This window comes from Microtus ochrogaster, linkage group LG4 (assembly GCF_000317375.1).
Source record: "Microtus ochrogaster isolate Prairie Vole_2 linkage group LG4, MicOch1.0, whole genome shotgun sequence".
Classification (NCBI taxonomy): domain Eukaryota; kingdom Metazoa; phylum Chordata; class Mammalia; order Rodentia; family Cricetidae; genus Microtus; species Microtus ochrogaster.
Genome location: NC_022030.1, coordinates 19,919,244 through 19,935,613, shown reverse-complemented (window position 1 = coordinate 19,935,613; position 16,370 = coordinate 19,919,244). Strand labels below are relative to the sequence as shown.

General features: G+C 55.8%; 2 protein-coding genes across 5 annotated transcripts in view; one reads left to right on the top strand and one right to left on the bottom strand.

The window, feature by feature from the left end:
• The window catches only part of LOC101984118 (ETS domain-containing transcription factor ERF), a 16,506-nt gene extending 8,880 nt beyond the window's left edge, over positions 1-7,626 (top strand). The window contains exons 2-6 of the mRNA XM_026786412.1: positions 2,797-2,876; positions 5,275-5,509; positions 5,741-5,936; positions 6,048-6,165; positions 6,745-7,626. Coding sequence (XP_026642213.1) covers positions 2,810-2,876; positions 5,275-5,509; positions 5,741-5,936; positions 6,048-6,165; positions 6,745-7,190 — 1,062 coding nt within the window. The 5' untranslated portion in view covers positions 2,797-2,809 and the 3' untranslated portion in view covers positions 7,191-7,626. The remainder of the gene's footprint in view (positions 1-2,796; positions 2,877-5,274; positions 5,510-5,740; positions 5,937-6,047; positions 6,166-6,744) is intronic.
• A 378-nt stretch (positions 7,627-8,004) lies between these two features.
• The window catches only part of Arhgef1 (Rho guanine nucleotide exchange factor 1), a 21,688-nt gene continuing 13,322 nt past the window's right edge, over positions 8,005-16,370 (bottom strand). For 3 of the 4 annotated variants that reach the window (XM_026786308.1, XM_026786310.1, XM_026786309.1), the window contains 17 exons: positions 16,095-16,262; positions 15,666-15,811; positions 12,990-13,136; positions 12,639-12,721; positions 12,351-12,476; positions 12,083-12,197; positions 11,900-12,000; positions 11,578-11,655; positions 11,174-11,249; positions 10,918-11,085; positions 10,012-10,099; positions 9,836-9,922; positions 9,522-9,589; positions 9,357-9,443; positions 8,670-8,824; positions 8,498-8,597; positions 8,005-8,340 (listed from right to left, as the gene is read on the bottom strand). In XM_026786308.1, the coding sequence (XP_026642109.1) occupies positions 8,330-8,340; positions 8,498-8,597; positions 8,670-8,824; positions 9,357-9,443; positions 9,522-9,589; positions 9,836-9,922; positions 10,012-10,099; positions 10,918-11,085; positions 11,174-11,249; positions 11,578-11,655; positions 11,900-12,000; positions 12,083-12,197; positions 12,351-12,476; positions 12,639-12,721; positions 12,990-13,136; positions 15,666-15,811; positions 16,095-16,262 (1,804 nt within the window). In that variant the 3' untranslated portion in view covers positions 8,005-8,329. The remainder of the gene's footprint in view (positions 8,341-8,497; positions 8,598-8,669; positions 8,825-9,356; positions 9,444-9,521; positions 9,590-9,835; positions 9,923-10,011; positions 10,100-10,917; positions 11,086-11,173; positions 11,250-11,577; positions 11,656-11,899; positions 12,001-12,082; positions 12,198-12,350; positions 12,477-12,638; positions 12,722-12,989; positions 13,137-15,665; positions 15,812-16,094; positions 16,263-16,370) is intronic. The other variant, XM_026786311.1, reaches the window with a different exon arrangement.

Below are 16,370 nucleotides of genomic sequence, written 5' to 3'. Positions count from 1 at the left end.
TGGTAGTGTATGTGACTGTGTTGGCCTGTGTGATGTGAGCTGTGTGCTTGCAGTAGGTGTGGGTCTGTGTGATTGTGCTTGGCAAGAGCAGAGGGAGGCAGCCCCTGCCCGCCCAGCCCCTCTCCAACAGGCTGCCTCAGCCGCTCAGCTCACACATTCGGTGCCATGGCTGCGGGCGCTAGAGATGGGGGTGAGGGGGGTGGAGGAAGCAAAATAAAATTAAAAATTAAAGCTTGCCCGGAGTCCCCATCCGCACCGTGCCGGCCGGTGGGGAGGGGCACACGATGCGGCTGCTCCCCCTCCTCAGCCACTGGGTCTGGGGCCTTCTGTCCATCTGTCCAGTGGCTCTGCAAAACTCCTGCCTGGTCCTATAGCCCCAGGCCGCAGGCCCTACTTCCTCCATGGGTCGATCAGCAATCAATGGGGCCAGGGGGGTGCCAGGGGCATGGCGAGATCAAAGGGGTCCCAAGAGAGGGACACTGGGACTGAAAGAGAGACCTGGAGATAGAGACATGGAGATGGGGACTTCGCAAGAAACAGAGACTCAGACAGCGAGGCAGAGATGTGGAGACCCAGAAATGGAGAAAGGAGCCGTGTGGAGACTAAAGACCCAGAGACCCAGGGACAGAGAGACGTGAAGATCCTGAGAAACCCTGGTCATGGGTGGGACCCAGCTGGAGGGGCCAGCCGCGTCCTGGCGGGGGGAGGGGGGGAGGTGCTGACACACACAGGACAGAGACTAAACACAGGAGATATGGAGAAAAAGTGGCGGCAGAGACCGCAACAAGGGAGAGACGTGTGTGAGAGACGACGGGGGGAGCGTGGGAGCAGGGCCCGGAGCGCCGATCCCACGGCTCCTCGTTATAACGTGTCCGGAGGAGGCGGCGGGGAGTTGAAAGCGTTGGGAAGAGAAATCAAAACCAACACGGAAATGAGAGGGGCCAATGGGGGGTGGGGGTGGGGAAGGGAGGAGGGGGGACACAGAGAGACAGCCAGAACAGGAGGGGGGAGTTAGATGAGGGGTGAGTGTAGGGAGAGAGATAGGGAGATGGTGGAGACACGCGGCAGAGAGATGGGATGGGCGGGGCTGAGAGGAAGGGAGCAGAGAGGAGGAGGGGGAGGTAGATGAGAGAGAGAGAGAGAGAGAGAGAGAGAGAGAGAGAGAGAGAGAGAGAGATATGTGTGGGGAGGTGGATGAAGTGGGGGTGGAGAAGGAAATAGGGGTAGGGGACCAGGAGACAGCCGTGGGAGGGGGGTACAGGGGCAGAGAAATGGGGGAAAAGAGTTGGGGAGAGATGCAGGAAGACACTCCAGGTGGAGGGGAGAGGAGGCCAAGTGCAGGGAGAAAATGAGGAGAGGGAGAAGCAGAGATAGAGAAGGGCTCCCAGAGAGATGGAGTATGGGAGGGATGGGCAGGGGAGACCCCAGGAGACCCCAGGGCTGAGGTGGGGCTTATTATGGTGATATGGTAGGGGTGAGGTGTGTGGGTGTAGAAGTGCGGGTGTGAGGAGACCTAGTGGGTGGGTGTCTGGGGGGTGCGTGGGGATCTCTGAGTGCAGGCGGGATGGCTAAAGGATTTGTCTAAGGTTATCTGCAGTGGGGGGCAGAGGACTAAGGGTGAAGGTGTCTGAAGGGCAGACAGAGCTCACGGGAGGGGGCAGTGCTAAGAAAGGGGTGAGGTATCTGAAGGAGTGGGAATTCAAGGGGTGTGTGCAGGGAGGAGGCAGATCCAAGGGAAGAGGCTGTCCTAAGCAGGGGCAATGCTAGGGGAAGTGGTGTCCGAGGGCAGATACCAGTTGAGGAAGGGGTATCTAAGTGGGGATGCCAATCTGAGGGGACTGGCGTCTGAGGGGGAGTCTAGGGTGAGGGCAAGGGTATCTGTGGGAGGATACCAATCTGAGTGGACAAGTGTGTGTGGTGGGGGGACTCTGCTGGGAGGGAGCATCTGAGAGGGAGGCTGGCTGGTCTTCGAAGGAATGGCTGGAGAATCTTTGAACAGCAGGTTTGAGGCAGGGGTCCATGGGTTCTGTTGATCGTCAGCTGTCTTGGGTAGCTCTGCTTTGGGAGGAAGGAAAAAGACTACTGGTCTGGGGGAAGGGCTGGGGGGGTTGGAGCTCCTAGAGGGGTGCCTAGAGGGCCAATCTAGAGGGAAAGGATGGATGGAGAACCTTTGGTGAGCGACAGGTTTGAAACGGGAGGGTCTGTGGGCTCAGAGGACAAACTAGGGGTGTGGGGGTTAGTGTCTACCTGGGGAAGAAAGGGAAGGGCTGGGTCTGCTCCTCCCTGCCAGGCTAGCAGGTACCCAGCTCTGCTCTCTCTGAGCTGGCCACTGCTGCAGCGTGAGGCACAGAGGGAGCTGCCGGGGGCCAGCCAGGTGGGGGCGAGTTTGTGTTTCTGTGTGATTAATCTGAAGTAGCTGGAGAGAGCCACAGGCACAGGGAGACAGGAAGATCCCAAGACCCAGGGACCAACCCCTTACTCCCCCAGAGGTCAGGCGGGAGGCAGGATAGCAGGAAGTGGGCCTGGGGCATCAGGGTGAGTGGAGGGTGTTGAGAGCCTGCGACTGGTGAATCCCTCACTGGGCTAGAGTGAAGAGGACCAGAGAGAGGGGGAGGCAAGGAGGACGGAAGGACGGTGGCTCTAGTTAGGGAGCCGGGCTGCCGGAAGGGAGAGAGTGGGGACCGAGGGCAGCTGGGTGGGCTGATAGCAGGCTAGAGCCTGGGATGGGGGAGACCCGCAGCACCCGCTGGCTGACCCGGTTCTCTCTCGCTGTCCTGTCTGTCCCGGCTTCTGCAGGGCTCGCTCTGCCATGGACTGTAGCTGCGTCTCAGACCTTCTCTTCGCCCCGCCTGCCCTGCCTGCTCTCTGGACCCCTGGTAACTGTAACTGTCCTGTCCATCAGCCCTTCCCCCTCCCAGGGGCTGCACCCCCTCCTGTATATTCCCTTTTCCTCATCTGTCTTATGTACCTGTGAACCTGTCTGTCTGGGTCTCCATCAGTCCCCTGACTACAAACCCTTTCTTGAGGAACTTGACCAGAAACTTCAGGGCCCTCTCTCTCCCTGCCACCTGCTTGCTGGGACACAAGGGTTGAGGGTCTTTTGGAGGATGGAATGAGGACCAAGGGAACTGAGATCTGGTATTTCTCTGCCATGTACACCTAGCCTGCACTTACTCAGGACCTACTGTGCTGAGGGCAGAGCCTACACCTCTAGGATAGGCACAAGGGGATTCAGCCTAAAGAGAGGATGCAAGGAGATGTGTGTGGTGCTCAGGGGAACAGGACCTGCTTGGGCATGCAGGCGTCACTAATAGGAGCGAGTCTTTGAGAACCAACCGTTTGGCTGGTTGCCGGGAATTTCATTGTGGCGTGTTTGCAGGCATTGCACTTCAGTGTTCCTGAGGGGGTCACAGAGGGCAAGTGTCTCCAGGAGGCTGTCTTTGTGTGAACTTGTGCCTGCTCCATAGAATGGACCCCGGAGGCCACAGGAGCGACTCTGGGCTCGACATCTAGGGGTCATGCATGTATACATTTGGCATCTGCCGGCTCGTGTACTGTGCCTCTGCCTTGGTGGGGAAAGGAGCTGTGCCTGTCTCTGGTAGTCTGGGGCATCCTCAGCAGGTAGCTGAGGTACATTTTGGAGTGTGTGGGTAGATGGCCCTGGGCCTGTATATCGGGATCTGGGCTTGGTTTTTGGGCTGTGTCTCTGTGTGCCTCCCACTCCTTGGTTCTGGGGATTGTCTGTGTCTGCTTTCTGTAGCAGGTCCCCTCTTCATTGGATCCCTTCTTGTCTTTTGGTTGTGCAAACATGTTTGTGACGCAGTGGCTTTCCCGAGAAAGGGTACTAGGAATAAGGCTAGGCCAGTGTCCATCTAGATCATGGCATCTGAGATGAGACTGACCCTGATTAAAATCCCTCTCCCATAGGGAGTGGCCAAGAACTGCCTGTCCTTCGGCAGCCTGGGTGGGACTCTTCTGCACCTTGCCTGCCTCTGGGACCTCAATCCAGAGAGGGCAAGGAACGTCCCCCTGGCTGCACAGCACTAGATCCAAGGACACAGGTCTCCCAGCTCAACACAGTCCCTTTCATACCCCGCTCTGCTCTGCGGCGGCTTCCCCGAGCCTGCTCCCGTTTCTCTTGCACTGCTCTCAGCTTGCTAGAGATCAGATTTAACCATGTGTTCACACCTGGGTCATGCCAACTCTCGGCAGGTAGGAGATGGAGGATGACATAGGAGTTGCTGTGGACACTGGGACCCAAAGCCTTCTAGATTGGGATGACCAGGGGTGGGCAAGATCTCTGCTTGCTCCTGGCTTCTAGGAGCATATGGATAGTAGATGCTCCTTCCAGGGTGAAGTAATGCCAAGTGGGCCATGGGAGTGCTGACATACACATGCCTGGATGTGGTCATGGGAAGGGAAGTTGTTCTGTTATTACTGTTACCCTGCATGTGTCCAGCTGTCTATGTGGGGGCTTTGGTATCATTGCTTCATTGTCTATCACACCAGGTGTTAGCTGGGCTGTTGGGCTCATGTGTCTTTCTTTGTCATACACTTGTCAGGGAGTGTTCACTTTAGTGAATAATGGTGATTGTTGCAATGGGTGCGCAATGCTGGGTTTGGGTCCTTATATCTTAGGCAGCCTGTATCTATCTGGTGTTGGCCTTAGTGGCCCCAGGCAGGACTGTGGCACTTGGGTGAGACTGTGTCCTATGGGATAACATTGCAAGATCTGCTGTCACCATGGGAACCTATAGGTCTGTGCCTGCCTGCTCACACAACCTCACATTGGAAAGCTTGAAGATGGGCGCATGGATGTGGGAGGGGACACATTAAAGGGATATAGATACATACATGAATACAGGCTGTATGTGTGCTCCAATGGGGCCTCAAGGAATGGCCCAGTTGCAAGAGCTATCAGGACGCAGGAAATATCAAAGGTTTTCTAACAGTGTAGCAGCGTTAAGGGTGATCACTGTGAGGGTGTACCCTCTTGGCACCCCCACAAGACAGCCATGGATGCAGGAAATATGTCCCCCCTCAATTCCATTCTCCCTTTCCTTGGCTGAACCTGGGGCAATTGCACAAGGCGTGTTAGCACAAGCCTAGGGGCTCCTTCCAGCTGTTTAGGTAACTTAGGGAGCAGACTCAAGCAGGGGAGGTCTGAAGAGTGACACACAGGCCCCTGGAGATGCTCCTCAGAGACTGAACATCTCAGCTGTGCACCCTATCTCAGCTTCCTGGCCCTAAGGCTTCCCTGTCTTGTGTCTCTAGGGTTTGCCTTCCCAGACTGGGCCTACAAGCCGGAGTCCTCCCCTGGCTCAAGGCAGATCCAGCTGTGGCACTTCATCCTGGAGCTGCTGCAGAAGGAGGAGTATCAGGGCGTCATCGCCTGGCAGGGGGACTACGGGGAATTTGTCATCAAGGACCCTGATGAGGTGGCCCGCCTCTGGGGCATTCGCAAATGCAAGCCCCACATGAATTATGACAAGCTGAGCAGGGCCCTGCGGTGAGGAGGGGCTGTGGGCCAGGCTCCCATCATGCTCTCTTCTTGCTTCACTGTCCCTTCTGGTCCCCCTAAAAGGTGGGGGTGCTCTCTCTGTATCCTAGGACTGAATTCCATTGGATCCCAGTACTTGTGAGTGGAAGTTGGGTGGGGGTGGCAACAAGAAGAACTTGAGCCCAGCTACTGGCTCACCCTCCCTTGCCCCTCCCCAGAACCCCATCCTCTCTCCCACAGTTACTACTACAACAAGCGCATTCTCCACAAGACCAAAGGGAAGAGGTTCACGTACAAATTCAACTTCAGCAAAGTTGTGCTTGTCAATTATCCGCTGCTGGACATGGCTGCTGCTGCTACTGGCTCCCCACTCTTGTTGACGCCTGGACCCTTTGGGGGGGCACCTGGGCCAGATGCTCCACCCCTGACCCCTGAGGTGAGTTTGGATACTGCCATCTTAGGGTTGGATCTTAGTGGGGTGTCCCCTACAACATGACTCTCCCCACAGAGGGCTAAGCAGTACCGCCTTCCCTACTCTCCTCTCTAGACCCTGCAGAACCTGTTCTCTACCCCACGCCTAGGAGAGCCAGGGGGCCGGACACCCCTATTCGCCCCAGAGACTGATAAACTACGTTTGGATGGTCCCTTCCCATTCCTGGGTTCTGGTAAGGGCCTGGGGTTAGGGGTGGGAATCTGCTCACATGGAAAGAGAGGACTGCAGGGGACGAGACAGAGGGATGCTCAGGCTGGGGTGTCTATGGAGTTTCTGTGTGGTTGCATGTGTTTAAAGACCAGGGCAGGGGGTGACAATGTAGCTCAGAGCTTATACAAAGCCTCAGGTTACCAACGCTGAAGCAGCTGGGTGTGGCGCACACACCAGCAACCCAGAGGCTAGGGGCACCGGAACTGGAAGGTCAAGCTCAGTGCCAAGCTGGACTACACAGAACCCAGCATTCAGGAGGCTGAGGCAGGCAGATCACAAGCTGGAAGCCAACTTGGCTTACATAATTGGAACATCTCACAACACCAATCAAGGCAGAGACGCTGCTGCTGAGCAGCTTGTGAGGGAGCTGGCTACTTGGCAGGGTTTTGGGGGGAGGCAAGTGAAAGGAATAGGTAGAAGAATGGAGAGATGAAATGGAGGAGAGGGGGAAAGCCCGAGTGGAAGTACACTGGGGAGGTCCACCCTGGTGCAAGCTTGTCCAGTGGGCCAGCCTGACTTGTTCCCTATGTCATCCCCCCAGGTGCCACCGGCTACTCCAAGCCCCCCAGCCTGTTGGGTCCTTACGGCCGCGCCTTCCCTGAGTACCCCTGGAACTTTAACCCATACCTCACGGGCCCCTTCCCCAAGTTGCCCACCTCTCTCTACCCACCTCACTTCTACCCTAACCCTTTGGGTTCCCTGGGCCACTTGCCCTCTGCAGGAGCAGGGGGAGGTCCCATGGCTGCACCCCTGCTTGCTGCAACAGGGGAGGGCCTGGGCCCTGAGCGCCCCTCGGGGCTGGCAGTGGCCCCTCGTCTGGCACTGCCGGGGGCGGGAGGTCCAGAGGCCACACAAGGTGGGAAGGAGGACAGCGACTCTGAGCTGGAGATCACCGACGTCAGCGGCTGCAGCTCTGACAGTGAAGGCGATGAGGGTCTACCCGCGTCCCCCAAGACCAAGACAGGCAAAGGGGGGAGTGGCAGCTGAGTGGGTGCAGGGTGGATTCCGCTGGTGACCAGGGCAGTCTGCTCTGCCCTTAACACCAGCCCAAGGCCCAGGACCAGCCTTTGGCACCTCCTGGCCATCTCCTCCAAAACCTGAGTGGAGGTCACACCTTCTCCACAGAGTGGAAAGGGACATGATGGCCTCCAGTCTCCCCCAGGTTCCAATTTGAGGGGGAAAACCAACTGGCCCCACTCTCAAAGTGCAATATGGCGCCCAGCCTCCCCGACCTCCTATGTGCTGTGACCTGCGTGTTTGTGTGGCAGTGTCCCCAATCCAGTGCCGGCCCCCTCTTGAAATTCTCCCATACAGGTCCCCCTGGGGACAGGGAGCTCAGAGCAATAACCCCGCCTCCAACCCCCGCCCAGGAGGGGCCCCCTCCCCAGTGGCTCCCCTTGAAACCCCACAGCCACTTCCAGAGTTTACTACAACAATAAAAGAACAAGAGTGTGAGCTGTGGGCTACCTGGCTGGCATTTTGGATGATCATGGGGCTCCAAACTGGGAAGGGGGGGTGCACACCTCATATCCACTGTATGTGTGGAGTCACTGTTACAAGTGAATGGGGACAAGATGGTTAAGGTACAGGTGCTTGTTGTCAAGCCTGGAGACCAGATGGAGGACGGAGAACCAACAGGTTGTCCTGACTTGGCACCCATGTGCGCCCCACCCACAATATAGTAATTAAAAATGTCAGACAAGTGAATAAATAAATGGGCAGCTGGAAAGGAGCCAAGAGTCACGGAGGTGATGTGGATCAGACCAGACATGGGGCCCCATCGCTCTCACACACACAGACATCTCCTTAGATAATATATATTAAAAATAAACCTCCATTCAGGGTATAAAAACAGAGCAAAGGCACTTGGGGTGGGGGATGGAGGGGTAACCCTCCCATAGGCAATACTGAGATGGCCTGGAAAATTGGGATTATGGTGGTACTCTGGGGGTAAAGCCCTGAGCCCCTGAAGCGAAGGCAGGAGGGAGAAAGGCAGAGGCCAGTGTGGGAGGCAGGGACTCCAGCAGGTCCCCTATCAAGTGTGGCCAGTCTCCCTCTCCTCAAGGCCTCTGGGGTGTGAGATGCTGTGGCAGCCGAGGGGGGTGGGAGACCCTCGCATCCTCTCTTCATGAAAGGCCTGAGGGGTACAAGAAGCAGACAAGAGAGATGGAGGAAAGGGGTTGAGAAAGTAGTGGTAGGGAGGGATGGACTGAGGCAGATGGGACAGCGGGACAGGGTATCCTGCCTCCCTCCAGCCCCTCAGAACAGTGCCCTGGCCCCAGTTCCCGACTCACTTGTCTGAACAGAGCGCTCAGGTACAGCCAGGCTAGGTGACAAAGTTCCGCTAAGCTGAGACAGGAGGGGTCTCAGGCGACAAAATTCTTCCTCTAACTCCTGGAGAGGACCACAGATGAGGAATGCCTTTCCTTCCGCGGCCTGCCCCAAGTCCCCTGGTTCCAAGCATACCTCCAGCTGCTTGACAATCTCCTCTAGGCTGAGCAAGTTCTCCTGAATCTGTGCTAGACCTGGGGGACCAGCACCAGGCACTCCATCCCCATCCTGGGGAGGCCCCAGTCCACCATCTTCCTTGGCAGGCAACAGGAGCTGTTTCAGGGACAGCACTGGCCAAGGCAAAGGGGGACAGGGTCATGAAGGCAGAGGGCTTGGGATTCTGGCTGTGTGCAGAGAACTGGAGATAAGGGTCAGCTGGGAACTGAGGGATGGAAGTAGATATCACTCAAAAGGGTTAGGATGGGACAGGGGACCTGAGGTTGGAGAAACTGAACTCAGCATCCAGGGTAGGAGAGTAGCTGAAGAAGAAAGATCAAAGATCAACGTGGGCCACCCAGGATGCTGTGGGCAGGGCAGAGTTTCGTGGTTTTTGTTTTTTCTGAGACAGGGTTTCTCTGTAGCTTTGGTGCCTGTCCCGGAACTAGCTCTTGTAGACCAGGATGGCCTCGAACTCCCAGAGATCCACCTGCCTCTGCCTCCCGAGTGCTGGGATTAAAGGTGTGTGCCACCACCGCCCGGCTAGGGCAGAGTTTCTTGATTCGTGGACAAAGAAATCCGAAAGACGGAGCTTTTCTCTAGTTCAAACTGAGGCACCGTTCGGCTAGGTCCTGGACCTGGAGGGTGCAGAGCTGGCCTACCTACCTTTCTGCAGGGCTGTGGCAGCAAGCTGGCCCTCTGGGCCTGGTCTGCAGAAGGGCAGGAGATCGCTGAGAATGCGCTCTGTCCGGGCTGGGGAGGCAGACAAAGAGGGAGGCTCAGATCCTGCCTGGTTTCCAGTGACCTCCCCCGCCAGACCTTTGGACTTACCATCAGCTGGAGGCATCTCTCGGCCTCCAGTGCCATTCTCTGAGCTGCTGAGCAGAGGTTCTCGGGTGCTAGGGAGGGAAGTGACGGGTGACCAACCCTATATCCCGGTCCCCAGGGAGTGGCAGGGGTCGGGGGACAAATAGCTGGAGGAGGAGGCCTGAATAATAGGAGACAGAGGCCTAGAGACAGGAGGAGGCCATGATGGAGTCAATACACACGTACATGTATACATGCTTATGCATGTGTGTGCACAGAGACAGGCTGGGGCGCAAGTTCTGTAGATGCACAGGGACATGGTCTCTAGCTCTCCTTACCTGCTAGGGCTGGGCCGGGGCTTGGGGCGGGAGGCAGGGGCAGGGACCTTTAGGGATCCGGCAGTCTCAGTGATAAGAGTACACCAGCTGGGGAGACAGGCCAAGACCAGAGGCATTCAGCACACCTGAACCCCGTGCAGGACATACACCTTCACACCATCCCTGAGGACTCTCACTTCTTGCGCTCTGATGATGTCTGTGCCACCAGCTCATATATTTGGGCCTCCTGGTCCCAGGTAAAAATGACGTAGAAAGCTTTGTGATCTGCATAGGGAGGGGAGAGACAGGGCCTGGTGCTGAGGTCCCATATGGACCCCTCTTGGGATACTGTCTACTACTTTTTCCTTATGCAATACAGTTCCCAGTCACTGTCCTGCTAATACCGAGGTCTTCCATGGCCCATCACACCAGGCTGGAGTGCTTAGGCAGCCTTGACCTGCAGAGACCTCTCCCCCAGCTCCACCCACCATCAGTGGCACCAGCACAACCAGCAATGCTTGCTAAACTCTCTGCCCGGGGTTCCACCTTATGTCCCAAGTACATGACAATGTTGTGAAAAATCTCCATGAGGCAGACCATGCTTCTCTGTAAATGTAGGCAGTTCCCTCTATTTTTTTTTTTTTTGGGGGTTTTTCGAGACAGGGTTTCTCTGTGACTTTTTGGATCCTGTCCTGGAACTAGCTCTGTAGACCAGGCTGGTCTTGAACTCACAGAGATCCGCCTGCCTCTGCCTCCCGAGTGCTGGGATTAAAGGCGTGCGCCACCACCGCCCGGCCAGTTCCCTCTATTTTTATTTTTTAGTTTCTTTCTTCCTTTTCCGACACAAGGTTTCTCTATGTATTCCTGGCTGTCCTGGAACTCACTCTATAGACCAGGCTGGCCTTGAACTCAGAGATCTGCCTCTGCCTCCTGAATGCTGGGATTAAAGCCGGCACCACCAAGCCCAGCTCTATTTTTAATAGGTTGATTTCAAACTCAAGCCACCACATTTGTCACTCTTACTTAGTCCTGCCCATTTCTGCCTCACGTGGACCTTTCTCAGTCTCTGGCCCGTTCCACTCAGACAACCTGCCCCAGCTTACCAGTGGCCACCTCTCGGGTCATGGCAGAGGTGAGCCGGAGCACAGGCCGCAGCATGGTCTTGCCATCAGGCGTGGGTGTGAGCGTCCGGCTGTGTGATTTGAGCAGCAGCTTCTCATCCTGGCGCTGAAGCAGCAGGAGCAGGTCGTCCAGCAATAGCACGTGGACCTCTTTAGGTGATCACGGCACCAGGATCACACCTGACCTCTATGACCACCAACCCCACCCCTCCTTCTCCTGGCTGGAGGGAGCACTCACCTATAGCCTTGTCTCTGGTTACCCGCCATGTCAGTGGACCTTCATGGACCAACTTCTTCTTAGTTATGTCCAGGTTCTAAGGCAGGAAGGAGCCATGGTCAGTTAAGTGGCAGGAAGGGATACAGAAGGGAGAGGAAGGCAGCAAACAGAACAGCCAAAGACCAGGGAGTGATGTCAGGGTCACCACAGTCAGCTAAGTGGCAGGAGACAGGAAAATGGAGGGCAAGGTAGCAGGCAGAACAGCGAAAGACCAGGGGGTGAAGTCCGGGTCACCGTGGACACACATCTGAGAAGGAGGTGGGGACAGAGGTTCCCTGGGTGCATTCTCAGCTGCACTATATGCAGGAACCTGTGGGCAGCAGGGCCAAGGTGAACTGAGGAGAGGCAAAGGCCACTGGGTTCACCTTGAACTCGCTCAGCATGGGGTCACTGCTCTGCCGTAGGTGAGTCAAATCCAGGCGCCTCTGGTAATCCTTGAGTCTCTAGATTAGAGAAAGGAAGGGTTCCAGAGGGCTAAACCAGGCACAGGCACTGCCCTCAGTGATCCAAGGTGGGTGAGTAAGCAACGAAGCAAGGCCAACGTCCGAGGGACAAGCTGAGGTCCAGATGAGTCTCCCAGCAATCCCAAGATATAAATGACCCTTGGACACTGACGCCAAGGGAGCAAAGGCTATGTCTGATCTCTGAGCAAGCTGAAAGTATGTCCTTCGCCATGCCCGGGCTCACCAGCAGATCCTCCATGTCACGAACGGCTTGGTTGACATGGTGCAGAATCTCCCGGCAGCAATCTGCCGCGCGCTCCACTTTCTCCCGTTCCGCAGGCTCTTCTGCAGGCAAGGCCAGAGGTGTAAACCCCCACCGTGTCATGTCCTGGCTCAGTGTTCATAGTCAGAGGAAGGCCTGGGGTACCTGTGTTCTGCCCGATGCTCTGCAGCAGCAGTGGGTACTTGGTCAGCCGCTGCATCTCAGTGGGGATCATGTCCTTTAACTGCAGCCGTCTGCACCGAGGGCGGCTCTCAGCTTCCTGGGGAGCAAACAGCACTGAGGTGGCCCAGGGCCATGCCTTTCTCTCCTGAGACCCCAGAGTTCAGCTCTAGCCCTCCTCCCTCACACGCAGAATACCATGATGTTTGTGCGATGTGTCTTGATCAAACCTGGGGCCCGTGTCCCACCTCACCTGCACAAAGGCACAGAACCGAGGCTCCTTGCGCTGCTTGACTTTGAGCTGCTCTAAGGCGAATGACTGGCGGCTGCAGAAGCGGGAGGAGATCTTCTGGAACCACGAGCCCTCAGCACCATCGAACTGCAGGGAGATTCAGGCAAGGGAAGGTCTCAGAGGGGGCTGTCAAAACCGTCTTCTATAGTCATGGAAACTAAACTGGGACAGGCCGGGGGCCCAGATGGCTGGGGGCTGTGGGGAGGACACTAAGAGGCAGTGTCTGGGGCCATGCAGGGGCACCCTCACCCGGGCCAGCAGCACATCGCCAATCTCCTCGATGAGGTAGCCGCTCTCTTGTCTCCGCTTCATCAAGCGATCGAGGAACAGGGCTGTGGGGGACACAGGACGTGCTTGGTTGGCGCTTAGGAGACCGAAATACCTGCTTGGAGCTGCTGCTGGCTCAGGCTGCAGTCTGTGTCTGATTTTTGGGGCTGGTGAGCTGGCATACACATGTGTGTGTGCACCTCTGGGGTGTGTGTTGTAGGGGTCAGAAGTGTTTGATCCCTAGAAGTAGTCTGGCAGGTACTCAATGGAGGAGGCCCAGAAGAGGGAGCCAATGGAGGGTGTGGATCAGGAGGGGTTGTGGCCGGCACTCACAGTGCACCTCAATGAGTTCATCCAAGCTTGGGAAGATGTTCTGCAGTTCCTCCAGAGGGAAGAAGCCCCCGTCTGCCATGGGCTGGTAGAAGAGGTCATGGAGCACCCGCAGCATGCGCACGTGAGCTGCCTCGGTCACCAGCAGCTCTGTGGGCCCAAAACCAGGAAGTATTACTAGGGAGGACACAAACTGTAGGGGAAGGTTCGAAGGCAGGCTGGGAGAATGGGGAGGTTGCGGAAGGATCCTGAGAAGTTGCTGAGGTAAGAAAATACTCTGGATAGAGTCACTACTGCCTCATGTAGCCACTGAGGACAGACAGACAGACATACACACGCATACAGACACACAGCTATCTACCTATTGACAGGGACTCTCATGTGGTACAGGCTGGCCTGGAACTCAAGTACCTTCTACGTCAGCCTCCCAGGTGTTGGGAATACAGCATCACACAGTGATTCCTCTAATACAGGTTGTAGCTTCAGGTCCAGGGGCAACCCCACTCCTCCACAACCAACCAGTCACTGGGTACCTCAGTGAGTTTCAGGGGCACACAAGTCTGCTAAGACTAAATGCACTGTGATGATGATGATTGTGTGTGTGTGTGTGTGTGTGTGTGTGTGTGTGTGTGTGTGTGAGACAGTGTGTGCAAGAGAAGTGTGTTGGGAGAGACAGAGTGTGTATGTGCATGAGTGTAAGAGAAGAAAGTGTGTGTGAGACAGTGTGTGTAAGAGAAATGAGAGTGTGTGTGTCTGTAAAAGAGTGTGTGAGAGAGACAGTGTGTGTATGTGAGAGAGAAGTGAGAGTGTGTGTATGTGGTGTGTGTATATGTGTGAGAGAGAGACAGACAGAAGGTATATGTGTGTGTGTGTGTGTGTGTGTGTGTGTGTGTGTGTGTGTGTGTGTGTGTTTCCTGAGGTCTGGTCTGGTCTTGCACTGGCTTTGCAGCTGAGGATTACCCAGAAACCTGGCCCTACTACCTCCAGCTCTCAAGTGCTGCAAGTGCAGCGTGCGTCCCCATCTCACTGCCCTGAACACTATTCCTGGTAAAGGGCAGCTGTGTAAGCTAATGGGGGGGGGGGTGTCACTAGCCACATGCTGCTATTTCCACTGTGGCTACAAAATGTAAATGAAACACAGCACAGTCCTCGGCTGTGGCCACCACACTTTGAGAGCTCCACAGCCAAGCCAGGCCTAATGGTGCAGTCCTGTAGGCCCAGCTACTCAGGAGGCTGGGAGAAAAGCATCTTGAGTTCCAGGCCAGCCAACCTGGGCTACAGGGTGAGACCCTGTTTCACAAAACAAAAGCCAGAGCCAGGCTCGATGGCACCCAACTGTAATCCCAGCACTTAGGAGGCTGAGACAGGAGAATTAGGAGTTCAAGGCCACCCTGAGCTACACAGGAAGTTGGAAATCAGCCTGGTTTACGTGAGACTCTAGCTGAAAGACTGGAGTGATGGCTCAAAAGCTGAGCATACTGGCTCCTCTTGCAGACTTCTAGCCCACACACAACTGGGCTGCTCACAACCATCTGTAACTAAAGCCCCAGGGGACCCAGGGACACCAGGCACCCACATGTAGACAAAATACCCATACAGATAAAAATAAGCAAATTAAGTCAAATACAAATGAAAAAGTTGAGCCGGGCGGTGGTGGCGCACGCCTTTAATCCCAGCACTCGGGAGGCAGAGGCAGGCGGATCTCTGTGAGTTCGAGACCAGCCTGGTCTACAAGAGCTAGTTCCAGGACAGGCTCCAAAGCCACAGAGAAACCCTGTCTCGAAAAACCAAAAAAAAAAAAAAAAATGAAAAAGTTGAAAAGGGTTGGGCATGGTGGCACACCCCTTTAATCCAGCATTCAGGAAGCAGCTGGATCTCTGAGTTCAAGGCTCTACAGAGCTAACTCCAGGACAGCCAGAGCTACACAGAGAATCCCTATCTCAAAGAAACAAAACCAGAAACAAATAAACTGAAACGGAAATGCCTAAGAGGAGCAGAGGGGGAATAGCTTCATATTGTTTTCTGGCTCTTTTTTCCTTTTTTTTTTTTTTTTTTTTTTTTTTTTTTTTTTTTTTTTTTTAAAGAAAAAAAACCTCCGGCCCCAAAGCCACAGAGAAATCCTGTCTCAAACCCCCCCCCCCAAAAAAAAAGAGACAGAATCTCTTGATGTAGTCCTGGAACTTGCTATGTAGTCTCATCTAGTCTGGAGCTTACAGAGATCTGCCTGATACTGCCTCCCAAGGGCTAAGATTGAAGTGAATATCCTTATTTAAAAAAATTACATTTACACATACATACACAGTATGCGTGTGCAAACGCATGCATATTCATGTACATACCATGGCACCCATGTGGAGGTCAGAGGACAACCTGTGGAGATGGCTCTCTCCCATCATGTGGATGGGACCTGGCTTTTACCCACGAAGCCACTTCGTGGACCTTGGCCTTGAACCTCCGATTGTCTTTCCCGTTGGCCTCCTGACCCTCCCCAGGCCATCCCCAGGGATGACAGTGGTTGTGCCTGGCTCCTGACATCAGCACTGCTGCACCATCTTTGGAAGCATGGCTCTGCCAGCGGCCCTGGCTTTTCTGCGTCTCTTCTGCAGCTGTGCATCCAGCTGTCCTCTGCCTTAGACAGCATGGCATCCCTGCTGCTGCAGGGCTCAGGGTGGAACTCACCGCTGATGACCTCTTGCCTCTTCACTTGGCTTTTGGGCAGGCTGAGCAGGGTGTCTGGGGGTACGAGTTCCCTCCAGCCGGGAGGTTCCTCTGGTTCCAGTTCCAGGCCTGACCGTCCTGGCTCCCCATCATCTCCAGGCTCAGGGCTGTGGACAGAAGCCTTGTTAGGCCCCAGCCTTGAGCACCCCAGGGAGCTCTTGCTCCTTAGTTACAACCCCTCAGTGTCCTCAACATTTGATGTCCCTAGGTGACTCATGACACAAACCAATCAATCCCCAGATCTCTAGACAGCAGTGTCCCACCTCCCAACCCTTCAGTGGCCCTCAGCAACCCAAGTCACTGGCTAACTACTTCCTTGAGAGTCTACCATCAACCCACCGCCTCCCAACTACCTAGGCTTCCTCAGTTAATGAGGGGGAAGTGACGTACGTGGCTCGTCGGGTAGGGCCAAGCACGGCCGTGGCGGAGCCGGGGTCCATGTCCACGTCGCTCCGGGAGCGGCCCCCACCCCGGCCCTTAGCCCCGAGGCTGCCCCGGGAAGGCCGGCGGCGGTCACTCACCCGCAGGCTCTCTGAGCGCCCCAGACGCCCTGATAGCCTGGACCCCGAGGCCAAGGACAGAGTCAGGCAGAGGCCAGGGCAGAAACAAGGAGAGACCAGGACAGGGACAGGACAGACCAGGACAGGGACAGGACAGACCAGGACA